The following is a 25489-nucleotide window of genomic DNA, read 5'->3' as shown; positions in this document are numbered from 1 at the left end:
TATAACTTCAAAAATATTCCTTCCTTAGAGAGAATATCTTGCTGTGTAAAATCCAATTAAAGAGGACTTCAGGCTGCTCAAAGTTCGAGGGAAAAAGATACAGATCTGTATAGTTGGTTGTAGGTAATTGGTATTGCTTTACATTTTAATCACAAAAAGCTATTAGGACAAAACAAACGGCTATTATTACCAGCAGTATTATATGTGCATATATTGGGGATGTGGGAAAGGGTCTTAAATTCAGATAGGTAATAACAATGCATTTGATATGCGCATTGGATGTTCTGTGTTGACATTTGTCCCTGTTCTTAAACAGTCTAATAATTCAGCCACAGTTCACTCTGAAGAGTGCATAGATTTCATCATCAGGAAAGGATAGGTGTTTACTGAGTAGGCTCAACTGTCTGAACTACTTCATGTTCTGTTCCATATTTGCTAGGTATTTAAAAAATCATTTCATATTATATCACAATGATGGTTTAATTCAGCAGCAAGTTGCATGACTACCATGTTCAAAGCAGCCTCAGAAGTGATGTATCAGGATATCTTTTTCTGGATTTAGGACTTCTCTGAGTCACATAGCAAGTACCACACTGGGGTTCTGGGCTCTTGCTGGAGTCTCCTGTGCAAAGCAAACTCAGAGTACACTTTGGAGTCATCCTACCACTGGTACTTCTGCATTGTGTTTGAGAATCAGGATGAGAAAAAGAAAAATGGTACTTTCTTGGGAAGCTGAGCTAGATTGTAACTGCTCAATAGTTATTTTAGAGAAATGGAGCTGAATGGTTTACATTATAGAGAGAGGCAAGACATGAAGACAAGGAAGATAACTGAAAGGTCAGAAAGCTTAGAACAAAGTGAGATTTTGTGAGAAGGCAGAAAGGAGAAGGTGTGTGGAAGAAAACTAGCTGAAACATAGAACTGGGGAGATTAAGGTGTACAAAAAGGAAGGAGTACAAAAAATTATTTTGTAGAGATGATGAGAATATGAATTTTTAAAACTATTAGGACTATGAAAATACATAAAAACACACATCTGCTAACAGGAATATAGGGTGAAGTAATAAAAGGAAACTGGACAATTTTGGAAGGAGATGTGTCTTGTCAATGAGTGTGAATGTCACAGATTTTAGACCTTTGAAACGGTCTTGGCAACAGCTGGTATAAAAAAGTTTTACAATATTACCAGATTTTCTTGTTTAAATTAATGAATCCTTTCTGTGGAAGGACTTTTCAATCCTGAAAGGTGCACAGTACTGCAGTCTGAGTAGAAACGCAAGAAGGGCAAAGCTATCCTAAAGATGCAAGCAAGGAAGGAGTTGTGCAAAGAGGAGTCCCTTCTCACTCCCCAGGTGGTTAGTTTTCCTTCCACCTAGAAGACAATAGTCTCATCATGGCAGTAGCTTCATGGCTGGACTTCAGATATGCATTATACCAAATGAAGCTGTGCCTGAGATGGTAGCTAGTTACTCCAGAAAGCTAGAATAGCATCTGTGAAACATCACAGGCTCTTGGTAGTACCTCACAGCTACTTCTTGGTATGCTGTGCTGGCTTCTCACAGAATTTCAAATCAAGTTCGAGATCTTGGGTTCAAGGTCTTACATTTGGAAAAGAACCAGAACCTCTTCTTTGAAAGACTGTCTAATGGTATTGAAAGAAAAACTGTATGTATTTGTCATAGCCTAGATCTTCTCTGTGCAAGAGATATGGTCCCAGCCAAGTCTCCCAGCAAGACTAAAAGCATCATGAGCTTTCTGTTTAAAGTATGTATCAACATCTACCTGAAAACCAAAAGCAAAGCAAGAAACAAGAAACTAGAAAGCAAAGTAAAATTCTCCTTGTGTGTGCTGCTCCCCAGGGGAGAGTAAAAAACAGACTGCACATGACAGATGCTAATCAGGCTGCCTATTTCTGACAAGCATATGGATTGTCTAGCGACCTGTATAGAGCAAACTTCACTTTCATTACTTCTAATAATCCTTGAGGAGGAACATACTTACTGCTCTTGCTTTTACTGCAAAATATATCAATTTCTGTAATAACTGCAATGATTAGCTCTTGTTATTCACAGATTTCAAAAGTGCTCTCCTACTGAAGTGAATATTGTGTCCAGTTTCAGGGGAGGGAGGGAGGTGAAAGGAGGACAGAAGGAAGTAGTAAGAAGTAAAGAGAATATTCCAATTTGAAAGAGCCAGGAGTAAACCTGTCATCTCTATAGAGCCAATCTGCCCTGTTATTTATGAAGATGTTTGCTTACTCCATCTCTCTGCCTCACGGGAGGAGACAACAGCAAAAAAAATTATTGTCCTTATTACATGCACATATTTGACCAAGGATTGGTGTAACTTTTGAGATCACAACATTGTGGGTTTTTAAGAAAGACATTGCAGATTATCCACAGAACTAATTGCTACAAGAATTTTTTGTCTCTGAACAGGAACTCATTATGATCTGGCACAATTTGAAGACCACCTTCAAAAATATAATCAGTGCTGTTCCTTTTGCCATTGTTTGCCTGGCTGATTATTTCTTGCCAGGGAACATATCAAATTCCTTTTGACTGTGATGGTTCTCAGCTTGATTATGTCCCATGAATGGCTTCTGTGATAGCTAAAACACAACATGTGCATATGCTAGCACCTCCTCGCTGAGGAAGGGGAGAGTGGTTAGACCCTATCTAGAATTCTGTTCTTGACTTTTATTGCTTGGTGGTTTTGTTTTAAGGTAGGGGAAGAGTCATCATCTGTGTCCCTGCCATTCATTCTATGGTCTGATTTACTTTAGCCTTTCATTATATTTCCTGTAATTTTAACTGTGGATGGTTTTTAAAGGTGTTTGGTTGCAGAATGCTTCAGAAAGGCTTATGTGCTAAAGCAAAGAAAATGTCAGAACAAATCTCTAGAAAATGAGGTTGTTGTAAACTGCAAAATATGACAAATTGCTGTCACAGCTGCAGGATGTGTGTAACTGCAAAGGGCTTTTTGGTGAGAACTCCAAGGGTGCAGCTGAGCAGGATGCACAATCCCACTTGTACCTGATAAGATTCTGACTTTGCAGTGAGGACTGGTAACACAGTATTAGTGCTATACAAGCAGGTTCAGGAGTATGTAATCTGAGATTTGTACTTCGGAAAACTTTGCTGATGCCAAATCTCTCTTCTGAGTCTTTGGCCTTGGTAAATGTCAAAAAAACATGGTTCTGGGGAAGTTATTCCCTCCCACTCTCCCCACCCTCCTTTAGAAGTGGGAGAGTCATGTTTCATCTTCTGGTTTTTGGAAGACAGTTTTCCTGCAGAGACTAATATGTGACTATGTGCCTACATGTATTTGTTTTGCAGAAAACTGAGAAAGACTGCAGGTTGGAAAGAACAAATTCTTAGCTTCTCTGTCTCAGATTATGTGAGGCAGATGTAGTGAGAGCACTTCCCCACTATAGCAGCAGCAGAATGGTGCCAGAGAGAGTGTCCTGTGTTGCAGCTATAGTGGGCAGCCATGCAGCACCAGGCCCTGACTATAATATTTTATTCTCATGCAGCAATACTTCAGCTTGTTTTCAAGAAATTATATTGCCCCAGATACTGAAGTGTAATACTGCAAGGGAAAAAGGGAACAAAACCACTATGTATATTCAGAATTCTGTCACAAAACTCCTCTAGGTGATTTAAAATTTAAGAATGCTAATAGCAATATCAACTGCACAAGAATAAGGAATGAACATTTAAGGCATACCAGACTAAAAGCGAGAGCTGTGTAGGCTTTCCTCAACCATGCAGTCTTTTGCAGGAACTGATAGCTTTCGTAAAGTCTTTCTAATACAAAAGCTCCATGGCAATGCCTGCCTATTTTCTGTGGGGTTACAGCAGCCTCAAATTTGCCATTAAAAGCTGCATGTCATTACTTGCTCCTGAGTCAGTCACTCACATCTGCTTGAATCGTGCTGTGAATGACATGGTTTCTGTTTATAATTTTCCTTTGGGAAAGTCTCCTTGCTACAGAAAGGGAAGAAATGACCCTTGTGTCCATTTGTTGGTTAACAGCAGGATTGGTTGTTCAGCACATTTGAGCAGATGCAGAATGGTACTGCAAAAACATGCTAAAAGCTGTGTACAGTAGTCTTCATGCCAGCAATGTCATGTGAGTCTCAGGTTAGCTTTTCCTCATCTGCATAAACACAGTTTATTTTAAAACTTTCAGAAATGGCAGTGTAATGAGAAAATAATCCCTCTTTACATCAGACCAATCCAGCTGTGCTGCTAGTGGGTAGACCTTACAATGACAGGGTAACTGCCTGTACCCAAAATTCATTCAGCCAGGTGAGTGCTGAAGTAAGCAGGGATGAAAGTAATTTCCTCTGGTTATTCTCCATGAATGGCATCATCAAAAAGTGTAAGTTTTGCTTAATTTGCATTAGTACAGCAGCAGAGTTTCCTTTTAGTATTAAAATACTGAAAGTACCTCTCCTGATTCCCTCTAGAATCTGTTGGCAGAAATGTGAACATGAGATCTTAATGCCAGCCGATAAAGACATGAAGTTAGCACACTTAATCCAGTGTCCGTTGAATTGCTGTTTTCAAGGATGGTTATGTTAAGCCAAGCCCAAAGGCTACAACTTTCTGGCATTGCAGAGCATTCCAAGTTTTCACTGGCTTTACAAAGGGGTTTGGGTGCTATCAGTCTGTTTTAGGAAGCTGCTTACCTGCTTTTAGCCAACCGTTAAGTACCTCACAAAACAGGTTGGGAAAAAACCCTACAACAAATAAAACCCCAGCAAACTGGTTGCAGTTATTTTGAGGTATGTTTCCTTCTGTAGGTCATGAAAGAAAAGCATGAAAAGTGTCCATCTCTCCTGAGAGTAATATTTATGTGATTGAATAGTGTGTTAATAGTTCTGAACCTGTCTCACACCCTTTCCTCCACCCCTCAAAAAATTACTCCATGTTGCATTGTGATGTGGGGTGGGTAGATTTTGTTTTGTTTTTAAATATGCCTGTGAGACTTTTCCAGTATATTACATATTTTCTAACTACTGTAGAAGATTATGCTGCAGTGTACTGCCAAATACTTCGACTACCTCAGGTCAAACTAGCAGCAAGGTGTTTTGCTGCAATTAGCAGTGCCTGTTTGCTAAATACATGGCTGGCATTTGTTTGCAAGCCCAAGAGATGGGCTTTAAAAAAAGAAAACAAAAAAGAAAATAAAATGCAAACAAATGTAAAACCCCTGCCAGTCTGATGCTGTAAAGTTAGAATAGAATGTACTGATGTCAGTGAGAGAGGAAAAACAAGGGCTGTGAGGTGCTGTTTCTCATTTTACAGGGATGTGAGGAAGGGTAGACTGGGGAAAAGGAATTGGGAATGTAAACTTCTTTTGGTCCATAACCTTATCTTTTGGTAGATGACCATTAAGTTTGTGACAGAATTGGCCATAATGGTTAGTGTTGTCTTGTTCCTGCTTTTTTCTGCTCTACTTATTTTCCAGCTCAAGCTAGACTTACCTGATTTGCACAGACTGTCCTTCTGGGGTCCTTATTTGACATTATCGGTGCACAGCAATTTTACAACACATCTGAGATTGTCACGTTTCATTTCCTTTGAGAGATGACGTTTATAGTGTAAATGTGTTACTGGCTCTCCAGAAACAGCTCTGAGCTTGGAATATACTTCAACTTCATGTTCTATATGCTGTAGCAAGCATACTAATATATTGCAACTACTTTTTTGCTGAAGTCCTTGCTTCTGTTAAAAAAAAGTCACTGAGGATTACACCACCCTTTGACTTACATTGTTCTTCCTTCTATTACAGCAAAGTAAGTTTCCTCTTTTCCACTTTGTTTTGAAAAAGGAATTAGAAGAGCTCTTGACAGCTTTTTGTTTTCACCATGCAAACCTCAGTTTTTCACAGACACATTTGTGTGGTTTTAGGAGCAAACCCCTTATCACCCGTAGGATATCCATAGCATCACCAACAGCTTATAGAAAGAATCCTATAATAAAGGAGATTAAAATATTTTCTATGAAAGCATACCATTTAGTGTTATGGAAAACTACAATAAATACTTTTCTTGTGTCCCTCTCCCTGCTTTCCTTTAAGCCCTAATTTAGCAAAAGGTGTTCAGTTAATCAGGCCTTAGTACATTCCTACTATATTAAAGGTAACATTGTTATCTAAGACTTTGCTTTGTATTTAAGCAAAAGTGATTAGTCATTTAATGGAATTATGGTAAATGTGTAGAATCCTCTAAACCTAGTGAACTCCCAGTGTGCATACATCTGAAGTTAGGGTCATCTAATTCCACACACTACTTCAGTGGCTTTTTCAAATGTTCTGGTTTTTTAAATATATATAGTACCAATATGCTGTCGACTTCTCACAGAGAACAGTTTTTCACTATAATGTTACTAAATGAAAGCTACTTCTTGGCTAATTGACTGCAGTGTTTGCAACAGTATGCACATGGACAAGTATTGTGAGTGCTATGCTCAGGCATCTATATTCATGCCTGTGTTCTTTTTCTTTTTTTTTAAATCACCTGGTTTTAGTGGATCTGTTGGATCTGAACACAACAAGTGAAGTTTTCAAACAGCACAAGTTGAGTCAAAATGACCAGTTGATTGGTGTCCAGGATGTGATCAGCTGTCTCACTACCATCTACAGTGGACTTGAAGAGAAACACAAAGATATGGTGAATGTTCCTCTCTGTGTAGACATGTGTCTTAACTGGCTACTCAATGTATATGACAGGTAAGTAACAAGTCTTTATTCACAGTGTGTACCCCAGGAATTTAACGTAGCATTAACAAAGTATAAGCCATGGAGATAGAATTGGTAATTTTTGCATATGTGACTTATAAAAAATACTAGACTTATAGGACTGTTATATATTTTTTCTGAGTTACTTTCTTGAGGAAGTGTCTATGATAATAGAAAAATTATAAAGCGTTAAGAAGGTCTTTAATAAAAAGTTATATCTTTTTATATTTTTGATTCTGTAATGAAAGTGCAGTTGCTTGCAATGAGGTGTTTTTTATGCTGTCCTGCTCAGATAACCTTACACAGCTTTTATACTACTACTAAGGAAATATTGAAAGGATTTCAAGAAACATGTGTGAGTAGAGAACTGGGTACGCTGCTTTAGCTGTGTTCCTACTGTAAATGTTCCAGATTGCCCAGATTGTTTGCCATTTGTACCAGATCCTATTTTTTGCCACAGGTGGGGACAGTTTTGTTATTTATTTTACACTTAGTTACTTGCATGCCATAACCCTGGCTGAGCTCCCTGTCCTGAATCCTCTGTTGAGAGCTGGTCTCGGCGCTAAAGTCTGATTTTGGAGGGTCAGTGGTCTCCTGGTCCTGGCTCACTTCCAGCAGATGCAGCTCCTGCCTTGTATCAGTTCTTAGTGCTGGTGCTCTGTGATCCACTTGCCCTGGTAGCAAAGTTGTGCTTGCCTCAGGAATGTTTCAGGATACTTTACTGTAAGAACTTGTGGGTTTATTTAAATGTACATCAGCTATTTCCAGGGAAAGCACTTAGTCTCAGAGGACATGAAAAGGTTCTCTCTAGCAGCCTCTTGTGGTTTTGCCCAGTTCTTTCTGAGCCCCCAGATACTTCTTTCTTCTGCTGAACGTTGAACTCTGACCTCTCTGTCGTGCCCTGCACTGTCAGCCTGCATGACCTACAATCAGTATGTTTTTATTTAGCTGGGCTTTTCAGTCATGAGTTTTGTTCATTTTTCTTAGTGGTGAACTATTCTCATCTACCTTCTCTAGTAAAAAATGGGAAAGACTTGGTTTCCATCAACAACTCCATTCCCTATAATGTATCTCCTTACATTACTTGAACAATGGCATTTCAGGACTCTTCTGGAGCTGACTAAAGACACAGTAGTGCAATATATGGGGTGGTCGCTTCAGTATGTCTAATTGAATATATGCTTTAGGTCAGAGTTATACATGGAATTACAAATCAGAATTTCTAAGATGCATGAGGTTGGTTACCAAATTTCTTTTTCCCCATTTGAAGATGGAAAGAGCAAAAGAATTTCTTGAATATCGATAGAAATTCTTATACCTGGCTTTGCAAAAGAGGGCTGGTACTTGTTGATGTATGGGTTATCTTTACTGTGTTCACTCACTTAATCAGGGCCAAATTGTAACAGTTCATAGCTTATTGATTTTTTTCTCCCCAGAGGATTACACACCAGTAATCCTGTACTTTGTGGATAGTTTATTTTATTTTATTTTTATTTTAAATGTTGTGGTAGGGGAGAGGGAAGCAGGGAATAGGGTACATATGACCATTTATCATTTATTCGCTGACTACCTATTATGCTTTGGCATTCGACTATTGCTGTTAAATACATTTCTCTTAGTTGGACTCCTCATCATTACTGCTGGAAAATTGGAGAGCCCATCAAATAATGACTGGGACTTCTTCCTGCAATTTTTTTTATTTTGCAGAGCTTTGTATTGTGGGTGAATAAATGCATTATTTGCAAATAGAGCAGTAGATCAAGTGGGTTGTTTGACTTAAATGCTATTGGTCATTTAGAATAAGAGACTTAATGTCAGAGAATTTTTTTATAGTTTCTAGTTGGTTTTTTTTCAGATTGATCACAAATCCGTTCTATTTTCTTCAGTTAGAAGTCAGGTTTTTAATCTGTCCGTATTTAATTTGCATGTAAGCAACAAACCTTTCTCCCAATAATGTTTCCTGTTGCTCCTGTTTCCCCTTGATTATTATGTTGAAAGCTTTAGTATAGATAATTCTTCAAGCTGATGAAAGACTTCAATCTTTAGTCAAATTTGAAAAATTGAGGATGAAAGTTTTCTGAGATAAAATTACTTTTTGCAGTGTATATCCTTGCTCACTTTTCAAATCCACTTCAGGTAAAAAAAATGCTGAAAGAACAGGCACCAATTTTAAGCTGTCTTTTTCTTTTGGTTTTTTAAATTGGCCTTTAGGAAAGAGCTAATTTGTGTCTTGGCATTTCCATTGTTTATTGCATTGGTGTTATACATATACAATGTTTCAAATCGTTAAACTGCCTACAAAGAGCATCTGTTAGTTGCGTGCTATTAACCTGAGATTTAATTACTGATTCACAGATTGATGGCAAACTAAGTAGTTCTTCAGACTTACCTACAGATGTCTTTGGCCCTTAAAAAGAACCAAATTGTTTTTAGAAAAAGTCTGTTGTGTTCTGGTATTTTCTGACACATCAGGAATGATTCATTCTTCAAGCTGAGTAGGGGAGAGAAACATTAAATTTATTTATTGACTTCTACTTCTTCAAGTACTCAAAGGTTGTTCAAGGTAGCAGCATAGGCCTTATAAACATTTTCCAAACTTAGTTCCTTGTTTTGATTAGTCCAGAGATTTTTTTAAAAAATAAAATTAAAAAGAAATACATTGCATTTTACAGTAAGAGCTGTCAAGGAAGTTGTTTGTTCTATTAAATCATTTGGCCAGGCCTGTATTTAAATCATCCAAAAGCAATAGCCTCTGGTTATTGTTCTGGAGCACATACTGTCAGATTTGCTAAAATCTCCAAACATCATTTACAGGAAATGGACTGATAGCTTTCAGAACTAATGGAATAGCTTAACACCCCTTGAAATGAGTTATCTCACATATTTTAAAGTCTGTCATACATAATACAGAATACATGTAGTAATTGTGGGCAATGACTCATTATTTCAATCAGAATTACCCATAAAGAATCCTTTACGTGCAGTTTTTTAATGTCTTGCAATGTTTATCTGTCTTCTTGTATTTCAACTTTTAAATTTTCTCGGATTTTTTTGATGTTAAGATACTTTTGCTAATGCCTTCTTTTAAATTGAAATGTTTTGGTGCATTAGTCTAGGAAGGGTATGGTGCTTATGCGAACATTTTCCATATGATCAAAGCTGTCATTCACAATCATTCCCTATAGCCCAGTCTTCCCCTGAAGAATTGCAACTTCGTTGTTTATTGTTGCTCTCATACACCTGGCAAATTCTACCACCAGGCTGAGTTAATACCCCAGGCCTTACCAGCATGTTAATTTCAGCAAAATCTGAACTTCTGATGAATGAGAAGGATGAGAGACCTGCTCAGTCAGCCTTAACTTTATGCTGTGGCTTTGATGATAGCTGATGGAAATTTCCTGCATGCACTCCAGTTGCATTCCCTGTGTTGATGATAACTGTCTTGATTTGTAGAGGACTCTGAGAGAGCATCTTAGCGGGCTGTGATAGTAGTAAGAAGCATCCTAGGAAGGACAAGGCCCTCTGTAGGGCAAGTAAATTAGCTCCTTGTCAGATTCCTCTGTGCTTGACCAAGGAGAGGCATTTGTGGAGACCAGAGATGTAACAGGCTGCTGCCTCCTGTTGCTGGGTTACACAGATAACTGATAGCTGCAGTCCTTGGTAGTCCTTAGTTGCCGTGTCAGTGTTGACTAAGCTTGAGAGCTCTTTGATGAGAGAAGCCTAAACTGAAGTGGGATCATCTTTTTTCTTCTTCAATTTTCCTTGCCTAGTGCCTGATATTTTTATGCTGTTGCCCCCATCCCTGGAGGACATAGGGTTCCTCTGGATTTGATATTGCTTATCTTGTTTTCTGTTGATTTGTCCGTCATTATTATTGTGTATTCCTGTTTTCAATCTCTTATACTTAATCTTGCCCTCTGACAGCTTTTTGTTATCTGGCTACTCCTGTGTGCAGCTGTGCCTGTTACTGTTTGCCCCTTTGGAGATAACATTGTTCACATAGGTAAAATGCTTATATATTATGACTGGCTACGCCATCACAATGCTACAGAATACTTGCATGCCACTGTAGGTAAACAATAGTTTAGTGCACTTACATTCAAGAATCTAGTATTAATTATATCCTGATTAGTACATCTAAAATTTACAGATGTCACAGGCCTCTGTTTTGACTATGGTATAGACCTGGCCTGTCCAAGAAGTTTTGGGTACTAACTTGGTTAGTATGTTACTTAGAGAAGGCAATAAAGTTTGCATAAGATGGTTGAATGATTATGGAAAGTTTTTGGAAAGTTTGCTAAACTCTTTTTCCTGGAAAGACATACCATCAGATAATTTTAACCTTGCCTTAATGTCTGTCATTGAATTTCCGAGGTGTTTGAGCAGAAACAGAAATATTAGTTCGGGGATTTAGCACACTGTTTTGAAACTGAGATGTTCCTATGGCCAAGTAGTGCTAAACTGTATTATATGATTGCCAAGTGCTCCACACAGCTTGTGCCTGATGTAGTGATGTTGGGATTGTACTTGTTGCATTTGTTTGGAGCTCAGTTGTTACAGGATTAGCAAGGAAATTCATGAGGCGTGGCTTGTGTCTGTTGCCCCTGTTATCTGTGTTACCTGTTATTCCCTCCCCCCCGTCTCCTCTTCTGCATCTTGTAGTTACAGTATCTCCTATCATAAGATACAGGATAAAAGTTTTCTTCCTTTCTCTATTACAGCCATTTCTAGCTTGCCCTTTTTTGTCCTCATTTGCTTACATTCTTGTACAGTAGTGACAGTCATCAGGTTTTATATAAAGAAGCTTTTTGATAGTCCTTGTGGCTGTGTTGGATCTCTGAAGCAGCTGAATGGTTGCTGTCTGCTTGGATGGAGAGTCCAAACTACACAACAAAGTTGTATGTGCTCCAGTCCCAATCCAACCTCTCTACCTGTGCAGTGTGGTACCCTTCCATGCCCTTGACCAAATGATGTAGTTAGCTGAATTCCCACTAAACTAGTCCTGTCTGTAGTATATGCTTTCAATTCACTCTCCTACCATGCCTGAAAATGTGTATCTTTTTTTAATGCCCATTTTGGCAGGTTTAGAAGTTGAATTACTTCTGGGTTCTGTGCCAGCTCCTGACTGCCAATGGATGAAGGTGCAACAGGGGAATAGTACCTGATGCATATAGGCCAGAGCCTGCCTAGTGCATATGTAGAGACAACAGTCACTTAGAAAAACAAGGATTCTTTATTTCCCCTCACTTCTCTTTCCCCTTTCCCACTAAAACGATAAAATTCCAGTTCATCTGAGGAAGGAGAAGAATGTCAGCATCACACTATAAGGGCAATGAATTCTTAGACTTTGTATTGCCTGGGGAAGGAGGGCTCAGATATATCCAGAGGGACAAATGGACTTCAGTAAACAAGAATAGTGTTTCTGACAAGCAGCTATAATGGTTTTACAATTTTTCACTTGAAGATAGGTCAGAGTTCAATAATGTGCCATTTTTATACTGCCTTTCACTGTTGTATTGATGGAGAATGGACAGTTTTGCTCTAAACCAGTTAATAGAGGTATAATGATTCAGACTTCCATTTATCAGAATCAGAGCAAAAAAAATCTGAGATGCCAAAGTGGTCTTATCAATTGATTTTGTAATGACAAGCAGGCTTGTATTGCTATAGTGAACCTGAATAGTGTGCTAGCACTTAATTCTAAATACTAGACCCATAAATTTTGTATAAATTCAAGCATTAAGAAGATTCCTGAACCTTCCTACCGTTAGGCCTGATTTTTTAGATGTTTCTACACACAGTACAATTAGGTGGTTGTGCTGCCATTTAGAGGTACCTTTACAGGCTGGAGCAAGGGAACAACAGGAATCTCCTTAAGTTCCATAAAGAGAAGTACTAAAGCCTCTCCCTGAGGAGGTATAACCTCAGACTCTAGTACAGGCTGGGGGATGACTGGCTGGAAAGCAGCTTTGTAGGAAGGGCCCTGGGGTTCCCGGTGGACACCAAGGTGAACATAATCCAGCAATATGCGCTTGTGTCAAAGTAAGCCAATGGTCTGCCAGTTTGCATTAGGAAGAACCTTCCCTGCAGGTTGAGGAAGGTGTTATCCTTCCCTTCTACTCAGCACTGGTGAGACACATCTGGAGTGCTGGGTCCAGTTCTGGGCTCCCCAGGACAAAAGAGACATGGGCAAACAAGAGTGAGTTTAGTGATTAAGGACTTGAAGTGTCTGATATATCAGGAGAAGCTCAGAGAGCTGGCACCTTTCTACCTGGAAAAGAGAAGATACAGGGGCATCTTATAAAAGTGCATAAATACCCAGTGAGAGCAGAAGAGAAGATGGAGCCAGGCTCCTCTCAGTGCTTCTAAGTGACAGGAAAAGAGGCAGTGGGCACAAACGGAAACACAGGAGATTGTGCTTAATCATATAAGAAGAAGGTTGGTTTTTTTTAACGTGAGGGTGATCCGTGGCACAGGTTGCCCAGAGAAGCTGTGCGGTCTCCATCCTTGAAGATATTCAAAACGTGACTGGATATGATCCAGGAAAACCTGCTCTACCTGACCCATAGATGATCTCCAGAGGTCCCTCCCAACCTCAGTGGCTTTGCTAAAACTTTACATTGATTTGGAAGTGTCAATGCTACAAAGTCTATAGGCTTAGTGGGGGGGTGGGGTGTGTGTGTGTTTGGTTTTGGTGTGGTTTTTTTTTTTTTTTTACTGTATATATAATTTCAGTGCTAATATTTAGCTGCTCCCAAGAAAAAAAGCTGGGGGAAATATGTTGCTCTTCTGAAAAATATAATAGTTCAGGCTTCCTAATTATTTTTATAAATTATTGAGAAAACGCTTTTTGTGTAAAGGAAGTTTTTCATAGTCCCTATACAATCTGTTGAAATCTGGAGAAGTCTGAAGCTTTCACACATGTGCCCTTACCTTTTAGCTGAAAAGTTTTTCTGTGTTTCTGTCTTTAATAAACAAATGCTGTAGTCAGTCCTGATGAATGTTCAGATTTGTTTTTCTGTCGAATACAAAGTTAAAATCCAGACAACCCTACACATGAAAGAATGGGGAAAGAACTTTATCAAGGTTGCAAAATGAGCAATTTACACGTTAAGGTATGCCAGAATGATGTAGTGTCTGTGATTGAAAGAGGTAATTTGAAGCTAAGCTTGAACGTATAAAATAGGTGGCAGTTTTATAACATTCTGGAAGATCAGGTACTGATTTTCAAACTAGGTAGTAAAAGTAATAGTGTTTTTGATTAATTTGACAATAATTTCTCTGTACCTCTGTTCCAGCTTGTGGAATGGAGAAGATAATGCTGTCTAGTCTCACTAGATGAGGTGATGGTTGTGAAGACAAATGCATTAATATTTGTAAGGTGATTAGCTAATTTACTGAAAGCCCTGGAGTAAATTAATAATTTTGTATTCAGCACAACATTTGTGAAGTAAACCAGACAGCAGACCATATGTTGAATGGATAGGACAGAAAGGGATATCTAATAACCACTCCAGAAGTAATTAAAGGATTATATCACTTCTGCATGACAGAAGGGACCAAAGTAATGTTTGGGGTGATATTAATTTTAATATTATCTTACTTGCTGGTGAAGGACCCAGCTAACCTTAAATACAGGAGGCTGTGTATAACATATGCAGATGAACTGCTATTCTCTTTTTTTTTTTTTTTTTTTTTTTTTTTTGCCATGTCTCACCTAAAGACAAATTATTTTTTGGTCTTTCAAAGAAGAAATCCTCGGATCTTTAAAGAGTATGTTTCTGCACTGATTTTTTGAACTTTCATATTGTCATTTTCCATGTACCCTGGGTTTATTGCTTTAGTGCCTTTTCAGTAGTGTTTGTCTTGCAGGTTTCAAATCACTTGCTTTGGTACCTACTTATCTGTTCTCGAGTTGCTTTGTTTCATATGTGGCTTTTTGGGTTTGGGCTTTTTTTTTTTTTTTTTCATGTTGGACAAGATAAGCCTGAGGTCACACTGCTTAAAGAATGGCAGCACCACATCATTTATTTACTGTATGTGGTTGCTGGTTTATGTCCTGGTACACATGTATATCAGAGCATTTTAAACATAAAGGAAAAAAATGAAGTGAAAAAAATTAATGAATTGCTTTGATATGAAAACTTGGTTTTATTTTGCAGTCCTTGTGTTTCACACTGAGTAATGGGCTTTCCTACTGTGTGCTCATGGGTTTTTTTTCTATGTATAGCACATTATTAAATCAAGTTGAGAGCTTCACAGAGATAAATGTCTGCCCTTTTGGAGTGATACAAACTGTTTTGACATGTAAACCACTTAAAAGGTGAGCTGAGCTTTTGTAAGGGAAGCGCTCTTAATGTGATTTGTAGTGTTAATTTGTTTTAAGATTTGAAGTGTATTTGAAGTAGAACTCACCAATGCATTTGCATTTTTGAATAGACTTCGGTTGGAATGAAATAAAATTAAACTGTATTAAATTGTCTTATCTTTATCATTTCAGTGGCCGGACTGGAAAAATTCGAGTGCAGTCCCTGAAAATTGGCTTGATGTCTCTTTCTAAGGGCCTTCTGGAAGAGAAGTACAGATGTAAGGAAGAATGCATTTTATAAAATGGTTACTTTATATAATTAAGTCATGTACAATAACAACACATATTGTAGCAAAATTTGTAGTAAAGCATTTCTCAGGCCTGTAGTAAGACAGTTTTCTTGTGAGTAAATCAAATAGAATTGTTGTTTTCATTATCATCACTGACAATGGGAGAAGGTAGGATTTGTATCCTGACTGGAAAGTATTGATGTCAATTTTGTATCACCATAATGCACAGTATTGCAATCCTTAAAAGCAAAGGAGAATGTAGCCATGTGGTAGCTAGAGAAGTATTCTATTTGACTGATTCTTTTCTCTTTTGTGTGTATGTATGTTTTAGTTAGGGGAAAAATCAAGCAAGTCAGTGTTGATTGGAACAGATCGATATGCCTGATAAAGCAAGGGAGTGCATCAAAATCCAGCAATTGTATTTTGTGATCTATAAAAAAAAAATATATGAACTCTGAAAATAGTTTTCCAGTATATGTAATTTCTGACTGGATTGTGCAATGAAAGTTTAAATTATGCTAAGTAATCTCACAAGCTTGAAAAATAGCGAGTAGTATAAAAATATTTCACAAAAATAATTGCAGAAGCAGAAGAGAATTGAGTAATTTTGAGTCAAAACCCCTTGACAAATACAGAACAAGAGATTAAGTCCTTTATAAGAGCATCCTAGGTGATAGACAGTTATAATTATTCACGTCATCTTAAAATTGCTATTCTTTGCAGTAGTACTTGACACATTTCGGAAACACATGTAAAATGCATAGAGACTGTATTTGCCATGTACCATTGAAGCTCTGCAGCTATTTCTGCTCTCCTTAGAAGCATTTGTAGGTAATCTTGTTATCCTGGTTATTAACATTGATCAAAAGTACAGGTATCTTGCGCATTGGGGCATATTTTGGCATCTGAATGGCATACTAAGACTTGGGTTGTTTTTTTTTTTCCTTATGTTATTTTCGATATCTGTGAGTAAGTCCCTAACTAACAGAGCTTGGCAGCCATACCTTTGTTCAGTATTGGCAATTCAGGGGGTAATCTACCATTTGGTGTGAAATAGAAAGTTTTTGTAAAGTTAGTTAGGCTGTGGATAACAGAATAATAACCCTACCAAAAGGTGGTTCAAAAAAACCCCAAACCATGGGAATAAACTCACATTAAATTGCTATCAGTAATGAATTAGTATACTTAATGTTAGTGATTACAGGCTCTGAAGTAGAACAAGGAAGTTACTAGGTGAGATTCATTTTTATGCTGTTGCTATGTGTCTAGTAGTAAAATAAAAATGCCAGCTGATGGTGCCTGCAGATTTGCATAATCTACGTTAACAGGGTGGGATTTTTCCTGAAGATTGCTGTGAAAAGTCCTTAAAAATTAGTCCTAAAAAAAGGGTCTTAGGAAAATTTTGTACCAAGTGATTATAACTTCAACCTGAAATACATCTGAAATTGAAATAGTTGCTCAGCTGCTTAAAGCAGGGAATTAATAGTCAGATAACATATCCTTTTTTTGTTGTTGTATCTCCTATTCTGATAAGTGGGCCAGGTTTTGATATCTTCTTTTTCAGCTTTATTGTCCTTATGAACCATAAAATTGTTACAAAACAAAACTCTTCAGTTTGAAAGAAGTTTTACCAAAGAAGGAAGTAATGATGTCAAGTACTGGTTATTGTCCTATAGTGGCTTTGCAGTCAGTGTTTTCAGGTCCTCTGGCACCAGCTGTGTCACAGACTGATCTTTGGTGCAAAATCTCCTGCTCATTTTGATTTGTCATGCCCTACTAATCATCTGCTGTTGAGAGAAATTTTGTTGTATGTATTGACCTTTCAGATCCTCAAGTGAAAACTGTAATGGAAACTCAGAGTTTTCAAGAAAGTAAATCACTTGGAAGGAAGAGCCGTACTCCCAGACATGGATGCTCAAATGCAAATTACCTGCCTTCTGATTTTTCCCTTTCCCAGACCAGCTCCTGACATTTGCTTTTCCTTTGGCTATGTTTCTTCTAAGCCTTTTGGAGGCATTGTCAATCCCAGGCTTCTCTGAGCATGGCAGTTGTTGTATGGTTGCAGTTGGAGCCCTTAGCAGAGCATAGACCATGCCTTTAATGTTGTAGTTTTAGAGAGGCATACTCAGAGTAGTTGGTACTAAAATAGGCAAGTTTCTTGTTTTAAAAACTTTTGGATAAACACTTCAATCTTTTGTAAAACTCTTAACCATACTGTCTGCTCAAGTGCTTTCTACCTCAGCCTTCCCAGAAAACAGCCTTTTGGTGATTAATTTGAAGAAACATAATTTCTGTGCTGCTGAGACACTGGCTTTATGAAATAATAGTATGGTAAACTGACGGGATGATAATTTCAGTTTACCAGTAAAATTGTCATTCATCTTTCTTTCTTATCTTTTTAGGGACATCAAGCTTTTGTTCTTTGTTTCTTTCTTTAATATGAAGCCCTTTTTTTGTTTTTTAACAGCCACCTTTAATCACGTTCATTTCCAGTAAAAATAAGAATTGTTAACTGTGTGTTCATTCTCAGTATAGGTAGGATATTTTCATTTGACACATTTTTTAAAATGTTTTGCTAGAAATATTTTTGTGGTTTTTTTTTTTTTTAATGTTCTTTTTAAGATGCTAGACTTCAGGGTTGTCATGAGACTGGATCTTTAATTAAAAAAAGTCCCAATTACTTTAGAAGAAACATTTAAGCCTCAATTAAAGAATGCCTTTTCTTGAAAATGGTTAAAGACATGCTTAACTTCAAGCACACGCTTGGGTGCTCCTGTGAATAAAAATGGACCTGCTAATGTAATTGAATTGCTATGAGCTAGTTACATCTATGCTTGTATGGTAAATAGTCTAGGGCCAGGTGACGCCAATGACCTGGTCTGGCTGTATCCATGTTATGCTATCTTTTCTTCCCAGAACAGGGGAGCATGTGAGCTACCTATTGGAAATGATCCCAGACCCTGCCTAACTCTCACATCATTCCTGGCTATTTTGTGGGCAACAGCTAGTCAACGTTGATCAAAATCACGACAGATACACCTTTAGCATTTTAATGATACAGACAACAGCATTCCAGTGCTTGGGCTTAGACCTTGGTGCTGTTGCTCAGTTCGCGGGTGTATAGAATGAGCCTTAAAAACTGAAAAGGAAAAAAAAAAAAGGATGTGTATTACAAAAGGTAATATTAGTTTAGTTCCAAAATACTTAGAACATAATAAACACTTTCTTTTTATCACCAGTTATTCATACAAAATTACGGACTTCTGAATACTGTGGGAAAAATGAAACATTTTTAACCACTCAATTTTAGTGTCCCAAATGTTCTAGAAAGGTAAATCTTAATCATATCAGTGTTTGCAACAGTAAAGAAATTAATTTGCATGTGTGATTGTTTACAGCAGGAAACAAACAATGTCTCAGTATGGATTTCCTGAGGGACAGCAGGAATTTTATCTTCCCTACCTTTTTTCAGTTTTAAAGGTAGAGAGAAGTCATAGCACTATGTAATAACTAGAAGTACATTTGTGTGCATTTTGCTCTTACCTGGGCTCATTTTTAACACAGAAAGCCCAGACTGGCAGCAGAAACAGAAAACACATACAGAGTTTTATTTAGTGTGTATATTTGTAAATTTTGGGTCATATTATATATAATGCATAAAAACTGTGGGATCTGAAGTGAAAAAGAAGGACTACTTGAAAAATCTCAGCTGTGAAGCAGTTCAATTTTCAAGTGATGTACAACATCCTTGGAATGTGATTTGTTTTTTGTCCCCTGTTATGTTTTTCTTATTAATTTTCAAATCATTTGAAACTAACACTGTACTATTTAAAAAAAAAAAAAAGAAGAAAAAACAATGTGCATCCTGTTTATAACAATGCAACATAAAATGTGTGTCATGGACATCTTACTACTATCTTACTACCATTTTAATAGGAATTTAATAAACTTTTCAACATTTAAAAGTATCCCCTTCTATACCAGACAGTAAGTACATTTTTTTCAGGTTGTCCAACAAATTTGCAGTTTGAGTCTGGCTGGTTGTCATCCTCAAAATACTAGTGTGAGGCTGAATTTAATTTAAGATTAACTGGTTGTTTGGGTTTTTTTCTTGTTTCTGTTTTTTCCTGTGGCTCAGGTCTGAATAATCTTTTTTTCTTTTTTTTTTTTTTTTTTTTTTTCCCCCTTCTTGTCCTTTTGGTAGAGTCCTTTACACAGTTTAACCTTTATATCAATATATTTTATGTGTTAAACTCATATGTATATAGATATTAGCAAACTCAATTTACAAGAGTTTGTGGCTTCTGACATTGCTGGTGGGTGGTGTACAGGCTTCCTCCTCCCACTGGCATGAGTATGGTGTCTGGGTGCAGCCTGTCAGAGCTAAAACAAGCCCTCCTCCCATACATCTGCCACACTTGAGAGCTACCCTCACCATACCTTCTTTGCTAGAGAATTGCTGGTGGGTTACTTTAAGGAATTAGGCCAGAACATTTTGGCTTTCCATACCTTTAGTTTAGGAGCTTCCTCTCCTGTGGGTCACATCGAAGGCATTGAGGGTTTTGTGAAAAGGATACCATCCATGAACTCTTTTGCACTTGGGCACTCATCAGTTACGGCACAGGTGTCAGTGTTAAGTTTTACTTGTATTTTAAGAGGAGTGTTTTGGAGGAGTTTGAGCTCTTCAGAGGTATTTGCCAATTTCCTACTTGGATCAACCCTAGCTATCCACTCTCCATATTCCCTCTCCTGCCACATTATTTTTCTTCTATTTACTAGTTATTCCCCAATCAAGTGAAGTTTTAAGGCTTAGGAAATTACTTCATCATCCTCCCAGCTACAGTGGTTAATGAATTGTTCTTTTAGTGCCTGTTTCCACTGTAGTCTGATGCAAACAGAAATAATAAAATAGGCTTTTTTAAACTGACTCTTAGAAACTGGAAAACTATTCCACTGCAGCTGAAGAAACTCAGCAGGATCTGGGATTGCCAAGATGAGCCTGCAGCCATGCAGTACTAGTTCTGTCACCGCTGTTGTCAGTGGGGTTTTTTTCTCACCACTGAGCGCTGAAGATGCTGTAGCATTTGTTTGACTAGGCAAGAAAGGGGTGAGAAAAACAGAAGAAACTCTAAAAATTAATTCAGTCATCTGGATTTCTGTTTTGTGAAAATCCTTTCTTCTGCCTCAGCCTCCTTTGCCAAGAAAAAAAGTATGACCAGACTTTCTGAAGCACGCTGACAAAGCTTGACAGTTGCTTCAAATGAAGGGCAAAACAATTTACACAGTGTAATAAAAGAGTTTCTCTTGAGTGTTTCTGAACAAAGCTTGTCTGTTTCTCAATCAGAAGTGCAGTCAGACTGAATTTTCAAATTTCATTTATTTCTAACCTATTAATGGTTGTTCTGGTGGGAGACATGAAAAGTAGGGGAATAGTATAAATGGTTTATTTTTTTTTTTTCTTTTAAGAGTACTGGAGCTTTAATTCGAGCTGACCACTGAGTGCAAAAGGAGAATGTAAAAGCCAGCTGGAATGAACAAACAATTAACTGACATTTCTTCTGTAATTTGTACCAATCACAGAATTTAAAAATATTTCGGAGATGAACACGGTGTTTAAGATATTTTCAGGAGAGATTCATCTTGTGACTAAATATTAATGTACACAGCTATTAAAGTTCATAAATCAAGGATTGTTGGCAGAAACATCTTCAAAATCTTAGCTTGAAAGTTTTAACAATTAAAAATGTCCAATCGAGGAAATGTGTTAAGAAAGCATTTAAGAAATATTATCTGTACTACAGACAGGCCTGTTAATTCAGTGCTTTGCAGTGACTCTTATGTACAAGCAATATCTTTCTTCTCCGTGTCTCTATCTGGAACAATTTTCTTGATCGCTTTCAGCTTCAATTTTTTTGGTTGTTACAGTCATCCCAAAACGTCCACTTACACTGCAGGCTTTGACACCTACCTTAGGAAAAGGAAATCAGTAAAGGCAGAGTACATGGAAGCAGACATGGCTATCTGGGAAGCAAATGTGATTAATGTTAAGCTCGAATTGTCTTGCTGACTGCTGGTTTTGCATTAAGCTGTTTCATATGGCCAACTGTGACTTGTGGTAATTTCTAGTCTTAGTTCAGAGCAAATGTGCTCCTGTCCACAACCAGTTGAAGGACGGCATAGACTTTAGCATAAGATACAGATTTCTGAAATGTTATTTCTTTCTGTATAGAATCATAGAATACTTTGGGTGGGAAGAGACCTTCAACGGTCATCTAGTCCAATCCCTCTGCAATGAGCAGGGACATCTTCAACTAGATCAGATCGCCCAGAGCCCAGTCCAGCCTGATCTTGAATGTTTCCAGGGATGAGGCATTTACCAGCTCTCTGGTTCAATCTGTTCCGGTGTTTTACCACCCACATAGTAAAAAATTTCTTCCTTATATCTAGTCTGAATCTTTTATTTTAAAACCATTACCCTTGTCCTGTTGCTACAGGACCTGCTAAAAAGTTTGTCCCTATCTTTCTTATAAGCTCCCTTCAAATACTGAAAGGCTACAGTAAGGTCTCCCTTGCGCCTTCTCTACTCCAGGTTGAACAACCCCAACTTGCAGCCTTTCTTTATAGGATAGGTGCTCCAGCCCCCTGATCATTTTTGTGGCCTCCTCTTGACCTGCTCAAGCAGTCCATGTCTTCCATGTGCTGAGGGCTTCAGCGTTAGACACAGTATTCCAGGTGGTGTCTCACTAGAGAGGAGTAGAGGGGGAGAATCACCTACCTTGACCTGCTGGCCGCTCTTGATGCAGCCCAGGATATAGTTGGCCTGGGCTGCGAGTGTACATAGGTGGCTCACATCCAGCTTTTCATCCACCAGTACCTCCATGTCCTTCTTGCCAGGGCTGCTCTCAATCCTTTCATTCCCCAGCCTGTATTGATACCAGGGATTGCCCTGACTTCAGTTGCAGGACCTTGCATTTGGCCTTGTTGAAGCTCATGAGGTTCATGTGGGCTGACTTCTCGAGCTTGTCTACGACCGTCTGGATGGCATTCCAGCCCTCAGACATATCAGCTGCACCACACAGCTTTGTGTTGTTGGCAAACTCCCTGAGGGTGCACTTGATCCCACTTTGTATCACTGATGAAGATATTAAATAGCACTGGTCCCAACACGGACCCCTGAGGGACACCACTCATCACTGATCCCCATCCAGACATTAAGCCACTGACCACTACCCGCTGGATGTGACCATCCAAGCAGTTCCTCATCTGCTGAACAGTCCATCCATCAAATCCACCTCTCTCCAATTTAGGGAGAAGGATATTGTGGAGGACCATGTCAAAGGCCTTACAGAAGTCCAGACAGATGATATCTGTAGCTCTTCCCTTGTGTTTCAGAGTGTGTTCATTGGGGTGGGAGCACCTGAAACACCTTATCCACTGATGTGGTCCCTCCATCATAGGAGGCCACTCGGTTGGTCAGGCAGGACCTGCCCTTGGTGAAGCCATGCCAGTTGTCTCAAATCACCTCCCTGTCCTCCATGTGCCTTAACATAGCTTCTGAGAGGATCTGTTCCATGATCTTCCCAGGCACAGAGGTGAGGCTGACAGGTCAGTAGTTCCTGGGGTCCTCCTTTCTACTCGTTTTAAAAATGGGTGCAATTTTTTCCTTTTTCCAGTCACCAGCAACTTCACCTGACTGCCATGACTTTTCAAATATCATGGAGAGTGGCAGGGCAACTAGATCAGCCGATTCCCTCAGGACTCAGGGATGCACCTCATCAGGGTCCATAGACTTAGGTATATTCAGGTTCCTCAGGTGGTCAAGAACCTTATCTTCTCTTATAGTGGGAGGGACTTTGTTCGCCCAGTCCCCATCTTGCAGTCCATCCACTCAAGAGACATGGGAAGAGTGGTTGCCTGTGAAGACTGAGGCAAAGAAGTTGCCTCAGCCTTCTCCTCGTCCATTGTTACCAGTTTGCCAGTCTTGCTTATCACAGGGGCATATGCGTTCTTCGACATTCCTTTTCCGGCTGTAGAAGCCCTTATTATTCTTTGCATCCCTTGCCAAGTTCAGCTCCAACCGTGCCTTGGCATTCCTGACTCCATCCCTAAACAACCAGGCAGTGTGCCTTTACTCTTTCCAAGATACTTGTCCTTGCTTCCACTGCCTGTGCATTTCATTCTTGGCCTTTCATTTGACCAGCAGGCCTTGACTCGACCATGCCAGTATCTGCCTTCTTTTCCTGATTAGTTACACCTGGGAATCAAGAGCTCTTATGCTCTATGGAAAGTGTCCTTCCCTAATGATAACATAGTAAACTTAGTAAATATTAGGGGGACAGTGGGGTAATGATGGATTAGAACAAAAAGCTTTTCTGATTTTGTGATGTCCCTCTTGTTTTTTCACACAGCTGCTCCTAGGTAAAACAGGAGCTGCCATGTACAGTTTTATCACAAGATATCATAAGAAGCTGAATAGTTTCATTCATTTTGCCTTACTTATATGTATGGTTACAGATCAAGAAAATTTAATCAAAGTAATAGAGATTAAATGAGAGTAAACTATTGCAAACAGGACAGTGGCCATCTGTAACCATGACTGGATTACAAAAATTACAAAGCTCAAGCTGCAGCATTACTGAATAAAAGGGGATGTACATGGAAACAAAATGAGCCATGCCTCTTGTTGGTGTTGCAGATCTCTTTAAGGAGGTGGCAGGCCCCACAGAAATGTGCGACCAAAGGCAGTTGGGCCTGCTGCTTCATGATGCTATCCAGATCCCACGGCAGCTTGGGGAAGTGGCAGCCTTTGGTGGCAGCAACATTGAACCCAGTGTGCGCAGCTGCTTCCAACAGGTAAGATGACAAAGACCTTCATGTGAAAAAAACCCTCACTATGTTGTGTTAAGTTTCAGTTTACATGGTGTAAACAGAAGAGAGGAATTTAAAAACATACATGGAGGTTTTTGAGCAGAAATTAATATGCTCCTGCAACTAAATGTAGGAGGTTATTGTGAAAATGCAGCTGTAAAAGATGGGTTAGGGTTTAGGAGAGGATCAAACAAATTACATTTAGCAAAAAGTATATAGAAGTCTGTGTGATTTTGACAATATTGGCTTCCCTAAAAGCTGTTAAAAAAATTTGTACCAGCCAATTATCCTGTTTTGGTTGTTCAAAGCAACCTGATACTGTGAGAACAATGTGCTTTTCCCTGCTGGAACAAGACATAATCTCAACAGAACAAGAGAATGATGTTTATAGTAATTTTTTGACCTGGTGCATCAGGAAATTATTTAGCAAAAATTATTTTACTGACATAAGAGCTTGCGGTTGCACAAAACTTCAAGTGTAGTCATTTGTATATTGTGAGCCTTTATGTAGCAGATCAGAACATGGAATAAAGCTATCTTACAGCCTGCTGTTCAGCTCCACACTACATGCAGGGGGTTAATGAGGCTGCAAGGAGTGTCTGTCTGTTTAGAGAAGACGAGAATTGAAAAGGGGATGTCGTAATGGAACACAACCTAACTCAGACTTTGTCAAGAATGCCTAAGACTCCAACTGTTTACTAGTGATAACTATACTGCATGAGTGTATTACTGCTGTGAAGGTGGCTGCTTTGAGTATTGTCAGAAATTACATATGGATTAAAAATTCACTATGGCATATATAAAACTATTGATCTTAATATTTCTGATTTTATGGAATCAAACATTAAATAATATAGTGAACTTCTAAAGCATTTTTCTTTTGTCATTCTTTTATAGACATTTCTACATTTTCATATGATGCTTTGAAAAATTCAGTTATGCTAGCTTTTTTCAAAACTATTAGATTAATTTCTGGACTCTGAGATGATTGGAAGTGGAAGAATGTTGTCCGAATCATGAATAATTTGGTAGATACTTATGGAAGTTGAGTTGACCAATTAACTATGTAAAACTTCTGCTGAGGTTTTAACATTGCTGCTTCAAACAGTAAGGGATGGTGCCTATCTGTTATTGGCCTTGAGTGGTTCAAGTCGTACTGAAATAAATTATTCATTTGCTAGTGGTAGAGTTTTTCTGTCACAGAGGAATGATCTTTATGTTCCTCAAGGATCTGCCCCATCTCCCATGATGCTCAATTGTGGGTGAGGGGTAC

At 38.5% G+C, this 25489-nt stretch overlaps 1 protein-coding gene across 5 annotated transcripts in view; it reads left to right on the top strand.

The window, feature by feature from the left end:
* Positions 1-25489, top strand: part of UTRN (utrophin) — a 383489-nt gene that overhangs the window by 316870 nt on the left and 41130 nt on the right. For all 5 annotated transcript variants that reach the window (XM_026844327.1, XM_026844325.1, XM_026844323.1 and 2 more), the window contains 3 exons: positions 6540-6741; positions 15251-15336; positions 24044-24201. In XM_026844327.1, coding sequence (XP_026700128.1) covers positions 6540-6741; positions 15251-15336; positions 24044-24201 — 446 coding nt within the window. The remainder of the gene's footprint in view (positions 1-6539; positions 6742-15250; positions 15337-24043; positions 24202-25489) is intronic.

This window comes from Athene cunicularia, assembly GCF_003259725.1.
Source record: "Athene cunicularia isolate RWA chromosome 3 unlocalized genomic scaffold, athCun1 chr3_part1, whole genome shotgun sequence".
Taxonomy (NCBI): Eukaryota; Metazoa; Chordata; class Aves; order Strigiformes; family Strigidae; genus Athene; species Athene cunicularia.
Note: the sequence above shows the minus strand (reverse complement) of the source record. Positions and strands in the feature narration are given on the sequence as shown.